The following is a 6,806-nucleotide window of genomic DNA, read 5'->3' as shown; positions in this document are numbered from 1 at the left end:
CGAATGAGAAAAGAGCCAAAATATACCTCTATCTGTTCGGCATTGAATGTTTGCTGTATATGTTCTGTGATCTGCCCCAAGTCCCCTTTGGGTTGAGAAGGGCAAAATATAAGTACTGTAAATAAACAGAATATAACTTTGGAGGCCCGGGTTTAAATCCCTGCTGTGCCTAATACATCTGCACTGCAGAATTAATGCAATTTGACCCCTTTAACCGTCATGGCAAAATGCCAAATCCTGGGATTTGTATTTTGGTGAGGCTTAAATGAGATCTGAACAACCTGGACCGTTATGTTACTTTAAATATCTTCGGCAATTATATGGATAAAATAAATGTTGATTGTAGTAGTTATAGGACCTTTATACACAAATATTTTCCATGTTTCCCTGTAAGCATAGGAGGAAATTTGATCTAGGATATCCACCCCAATTATGCCTATGGGTATATCTACACAGCAGAATAAATGTAGTTTAACCCACTTTAACTGCCATGGCCCAATGCTATGGAATCATGGCAGCTATAATTTTTAAATGCCTATAGCTAAAGTGTGTGGGTGCTTCAACAAACTACAAATCTCAGTATTTCATAGTATTAAGTTAAAATGGTGTCAAACTGCATTAATTCTGCAGTGTGGATGCACCTTATATTTACCAGTATCTTTTTTTGCTTCCTTGTTCAAAGTGTGACAAATAAAGAGTAGTAAATTTAAAGTTTTTCACAATTAATTCCAAGACAACACAATAAGCAAAGCAACAAAGGTGAAAAGTTCAATTTTTATTGAAACAGGTGCAAATCATTTTAAGCATCAGCAATAGTAACTTCAACTTCTACACCAGGCTCAATACTGATAGAAGTGATCTGCTTAACAATCTCTGAAGGACTGTGCAAATCGATGAGGCGCTTGTGAATACGCATCTGGAAGCGATCCCAGGTTTTGGAACCTTCGCCACACGGGGTTTTCCTTGTAGTGATTCGCAGGGTCTATAAAGTAAATGAATTAAAAAGAGTAGATTACTATGCAGTTTTCATTATGATATTTTACATGGAATTAAAATGTTCCTGGAATTTATTCAGCATATACTGCATAGGAAAAAAAATACTCTGACCATCAATACTGAATTGCAATCCTTTGTTCTTATTTTCCTGTCATGAGTTTGTGGGGTGCATACTGTATATCTGTGTCTAACGCAGATATACACTCCTAAAACTTCTTAAAAGGCATATTATTTCACTCCCACATCTGAGACATCACTAATAAGTTCACTACACAAAGTGCTAATATGAAACCCAATTCAAAGAACTATCTTTTAAAAAATCCTTATTAAACCAATGACAAACTGATATGTTATAAATTGTATAAAGTAAGATACCTTGGTAGGCATGCGAACTGGTCCTTTCACTTTTAAGTTCTTCTCCTTAGCGCCTCTTATCAGATCTGCACAGACTATAAAATACAGCAGTGTTAAAAAAAGGTTGCATATTTATTATTTTTAAAAAACACTCTTATATGTTGGCTCAGAATAGCGTATTCACTAATCATTGGAGTTCAGTTAACACTTTTGTCCTCATTGCCAACTCTTAAACAAAACTTGTTATAGTAAAGTTTTTGATGCAAACAAGATGTTTACAAAACAAAAACAGTCATTTCATTTGTAGGTGGTGTTTTTTTGGGGGGTGGGGTAGGAAGTCAAGTCTTGGGCTTTGTGTGTGTGCCTTCAAGTCACCTATTGTCACCCCATGAACTTCTTAGGGTTCTTTCAGACCAGGAATTTTTAGATGTCATTTTCCCAATTCCTTCATCTGAAACACACCCTACAGCACCTGGTATTTATTGGTGGCATCCCATCCAAGTTCTAATCAGCTGCTTTGAGTCTCCGTAGGGAGAAAAAAAGCAGGATATAGATACACATAATAACAACAAACAGGGCCACATCTGTTACGCTTCCATGATAGAGAGGATCTGGTGCTTGTAGGTATTTACATGTTACACACATGCTTCCACATGATTTACGGTATGTTTTTAACTGATTGCTTTTTATGAGTTGGACAGCTTTGTCCCAATCCTGGGGAAAATTGTGCAATAATGATAATGATGGAAGATAAAAGATTACTGTAATCGGGCATTCAGGCTTCTTTTTACAAAAGAAGCAACATTCGAAATTGAACTAGATGGTCTCATCACATAAGCATTTGCCTCTCTATTAAAGGGCAATAAACTTTAGAACGCAGTCCATAAACAAGTCCCTAATTTGCTAAGCAGAAAACGATATTGCTATTTCTTAGTCTATCAGTTCTGGTTTTATATATTAATACAAACAGCTCAGTGCTGTACTCAACTGGCCTCAATGGGCTGACATGTAACTAAGGGTTTCCCAACACTGTAAAATTAATGCCATTTATAATAATAATAATTTTATTATTGTACCTCGCTTAGATCTCCTCAAAGGGACTTGGGGCGGTTTACATATGGCACAAAGTGCTTAAGACAAAGCACAAAATACATATAGTACATTACAATAAAGTAAAAACTATAGCATATAGTTTAACACCACTTTAGTGGGCATGGTACAATGTTATTGCATTCTAGGATCTGTAGTTTGATGAGGCACCAGCCCTCTTTGGCAGAGGCAAAAAATCTCACAAAACTCCCAGGATCCCATCGCACTGAGCCATAGCAGTTAAAATGGGGTCAAACTGCATTAATTTAACAGTGTAGATGTATCCTAAATTGGCAAAGTCGGGCGCGAAAAGAACCAAAGATTGAACAGATAAACTGCATGTAAGTCTTTTGCCAAATAGTCAGGATTCCTGTGCCAATTTGCTACTCACCCTTTTCTAGAGACTTTACATTGCGACTTGTCAAGGTAATCCTGATTCGATGAATGGCTACTTCCTGTTCCACAGGAGCTTTCCCAGAATCTTTGAATGCCTGAAACAAACAGTTCGGAAAAACACATTTCTTACTTAAATGGCTCACAAGAACTGTACATACATCAAAAAAATTTCAGGCTACAAATGCTGATCGTATCCAATAATTATAAAAGTATGTGGAAGTGACTGCTCAATTCCTGTATATTTAAATGAGTAAAGCATCCTGATATAAATTGCTATCAGATTCCTACTAAGCTTAATTTTTGGTGCACTTGCTTTCGGGTTGCTCTGAGTTTTCCGGGCTGTCTGTGCATTTTCCAAAAGAATTCTCTCCTGACATTTCACCTACATCTATGACAGGCATCATTAGAGGTTGAGGGGTCTGTTGGAAACTAGGCCAGTGAGGTTTATATATCTGTGGAATGTCCAGGATGAAAGGAAGACCTCTTGTCTGCTTGAGGCAAGTGTTTATGTTGCAAACTGCCACCTTGATTAGCATTTAATGGCCTTGCAAAACATTCACACTTGCCTCAAGCAGACAAGAGTTCTTTGTCCCACCCTGGGCACTCCACAGATATATATACCTTGCTTGCCTGGTTTCCAACAGATCCCTCAACCTCTGAGGATGCCTGCCATAAATGTGGGTGAAACATTTGGGCTGTGAAAAGTTCATGAATTATTATTTTTATAGAAAGTGAGATATAAGGTTCAAAACAAGTACACAAAGTACAGATTTTACACCACCGATTTTACACCCCTGATATTAGCTCTAGTCATGTCAGATTCTGGGGGTTGCTACTCATCTCCATTTCTAAGCCAAAGAGCCGACATTGTCCGGAGACACCTCCAAGGTCATGTAGCTGGCATGACTGCACAGAGCGCCGTTACCTTCCTGCCGGAGTGGTACCTTGTGATAGTATGATAGCTGGGCCTGGAAGCTCCAAGCGTTGCGCACATTCCGCAATGGCAGTTGTGAATAAGGGAAGGGGAGAGCGGCACACTGAGGAGGGCGGGAAGATACTTTGTAGTTGCATTGGGTGGAAGCCTGCTGCAATGCAACCTGAGCTCTGCTACATGCACAATGGAGGACCTTCTTGCGGCAACACCAGAGGCACTCCAAGTGGCCAGATACTGGTCAAAGGACATTTAATCAACTACCAAGTTTGCAGACTTTGTGTTTTTTAATGTTTGTTTGTTTTGTTCTGTTAGAAATGTAATACAATGGTCTGGTTGCGGATGACACAATAAACAAATAAATATTGGGTGGAAGGATAGAAAGAAGGGGACAGTTAGGGTAAGGGTTAGGGCAAAGTTTAGGGCAGTGGTTCTCAACCTGGGGTCCCCAGATGTTTTTGGCCTACAACTCCCAGAAATCCCAGCCAGTTTACCAGCTGTTAGGATTTCTGGGCGTTGAAGGCCAAAAACATCTGGGGACCCCAGGTTGAGAACCACTAGTTTAGGATTAAGGGTAAGGGTTTTACCATTAAAGCACTCTTACATTCCTCCTATGATATCTGTGTTCCATTCTGCGTTGCGCAAGCAGCGCTCCTAAAGGAGCGAGGCAGAAACAGCATAACGCTCAGAGCTTCCATACTATTACCCGGTACCTATTGATCTATTTGCATGTTTTCAAACTGCTAGGTTGGCAGAAGCTGGGGCTAACAGCAGGAGCTCACCCCGCTCCCCAGATTCCAACCTGCGACCTTTTAGTTAGCAAGTTCAGCAGCTCAGTGGTTTAATCCACTGTACCACCGGGGGCTCCATTTTACACCATAGTATATATTTAGCCATTAAAAACAAGGTAAAGGTTGTCCCCTGACATTAAGTCCAGCCATGTCTGACTCTAGGGTGTGGTGCTCATCTCCATTTCTAAGCTGAAGAGCCAGCGTTGTCCATAGGCACCTCCAAGGTCATGTGGCCTGCATGGGTTACTTATAAATCCAGTTTCTCGCAGGACGATTGAATCCTTCTGGGAGATGAAAAAGACAACCTCCCCCCCGCCGGTTTTCCCATCTCCATTTCTAAGCTGAAGAGCCGGCGTTGTCCATAGACACCTCCAAGGTCATGTGGCTGCGTGACTGCATGGGTTACTTATAAATCCAGTTTCTCGCAGGACGATTGAATCCTTCTGGGAGATGAAAAAGACAACCTCCCCCCCCCCCGGTTTTCCTCAGTCAAATGGTATCGTCTTGTAAATAGCCTGTACTTAAAACGAAGCCCCCCCCCCATTCCCTCTGGGAAAATGCAAAGGTGCACCCCCCTTTTTTTAATCAAATGGTAAAGTCCAACAAAGAGTGTTTCCCTTTCAGAGAAGCGAGGCGAGATGACGGAAGGGCGCACGCGCGCAAACTTGTGGGGGGGGGGAGAGAATTGAAGTGGGCGAAACCAACTGGTAATAAACCCCCCTCCAAAGCCCTTTTTTCGAACGTTTCAAACCCTAGCCGCGCGCCCACCGCGGGCTCCCCTCATTGGCTCCCTCTCTCTCTCTCTTTCTGTTTCCCTCTCTCTCTCTCACCATGGCGGCCTTCTTTCTTTCCTTCTTTCCTGACCGACTTATTCGAGCGAGCGCACGAGGCCCACGGAACAGCGGTGAGTCAGGAAGCAGGCCTCTCTGCCTTCAAGAAGGAGGGGAAAAGAGAGAGGCTGCCGGGAAGGCCTGCCTTATATAGCCTCCCCCCTCAAACACCCTCCCCTTTTGCCCCGGAACTGGTTTCGTGAGAGGCGGGAGGGGACTCGCCTCAACCTCCAATGCAACGCAATACTTCCGAAATGGTGGCCCTTTGCGCGCTCTCTTCGCAGGAGGAAATCTGGTTTCGAAGACGAAGAAGTGTTGTTTTGGAACGGGCCTGAGCCAGCTTGGGCCCTCCCTCCAGGTGTTTTGGACTTCAACTCCCATCATTCCTAACAGCCTCAGGCCCCTTCCTTTTCCCCCTCAGCCGCTTAAGCTTTATATACTCTATAGGCTTTATATACTCTATAGGCTCAAAAGCAGCTCACAATCAACATTACAACTTCAAATATACAATGATAAACGATATATCATTTTATGTTGTCGAAGGCTTTCGTGGCTTGAATCACTGGGTTGTTGTGGGTTTTTTCGGGCTATATGGCCATGTTCTAGAGCAGTGGTTCTCAACCTGGGGTCCCCAGATGTTTTTGGCTTTCAACTCCCAGGAATCCTGACAGCTGTTAAACTGCCTGGGATTTCTGGGAGTTGTAGGCCAAAAACATCTGGGGACCCCAGCTTGAGAACCACTGTTCTAGAGGCATTCTCTCCTGATGTTTCACCTGCATCTATGGCAAGCACCCTCAGAGGTAGTGAGGTCTGTTGGAACTAGGGAAAAGGTTTTATATATCTGTGGAATCTGGGACATCTAATCGCCTCTCAACAAAAGATTGCCCCAGGCACTGCCAGGCCATCAAATGCTAATCAAGGTGGTCAGTTGAAACATTCACACCTAGCTCCAGCAGACAAGTGTCCTTTGTCCCACCCTGGTCATTCCACAGATATATAAACCTTTTTTCCTAGTTCCAGCGGACCTCACAACCTCTGAGGATGTTTGCCATAGATGCAAGCGAAACGTCAGGAGAGAATGCCTCTAGAACATGGCCACATGGAACGCTGTTACCTTTCTGCCAGAGCGGTACCTATTGATCTACTCACATTTGCATGTTTTTGAGCTGCTAGGTTGGCAGAAGCTGGGGCTGACAGCAGAAGCTCACGCCGCTCCCTGGAATCAAACCTGCGGCCTTTCAGTCAACAAGCTCGGCTTTATTCCACTGCGCCACCGTGGACTCAGATAATCTAGTTCAAAGCAGATGTGGGATTTTCTGCCTTGACATTCTGGGAAATAGGGATGTGTGGAAAGGCACTAAAGCACAATTGAGAATGAATCCACTTTTAATCCAGTCGCTGCCTCCTTCAGAATTCTGG

The 6,806-nt window shown here is 42.9% G+C and overlaps 1 protein-coding gene and 1 non-coding gene across 2 annotated transcripts; both read right to left on the bottom strand.

Annotated features, from left to right (window-relative positions):
• Window positions 1-767: 767 nt before the first annotated feature.
• On the bottom strand, window positions 768-5,529 carry RPS20 (ribosomal protein S20). The gene is made up of 4 exons (XM_060775340.2): window positions 5,388-5,529; window positions 2,831-2,930; window positions 1,372-1,445; window positions 768-982 (listed from the first exon to the last, which is right to left on the bottom strand). Exons 1-4 carry the CDS (start codon window positions 5,388-5,390, stop codon window positions 800-802), a joined length of 360 nt encoding a protein of 119 aa, XP_060631323.1. The 5' UTR covers window positions 5,391-5,529; the 3' UTR covers window positions 768-799.
• Window positions 1,510-1,575, bottom strand: LOC132775307 (small nucleolar RNA U54). The gene has a single exon (XR_009631512.1). It is a non-coding gene; the product is annotated as a small nucleolar RNA U54 (small nucleolar RNA).
• Window positions 5,530-6,806: the final 1,277 nt, after the last annotated feature.

Source organism: Anolis sagrei, chromosome 4 (assembly GCF_037176765.1).
Source record: "Anolis sagrei isolate rAnoSag1 chromosome 4, rAnoSag1.mat, whole genome shotgun sequence".
Lineage (NCBI taxonomy): Eukaryota > Metazoa > Chordata > Lepidosauria > Squamata > Dactyloidae > Anolis > Anolis sagrei.
This window is presented reverse-complemented; position numbering and strand designations above follow the sequence as displayed.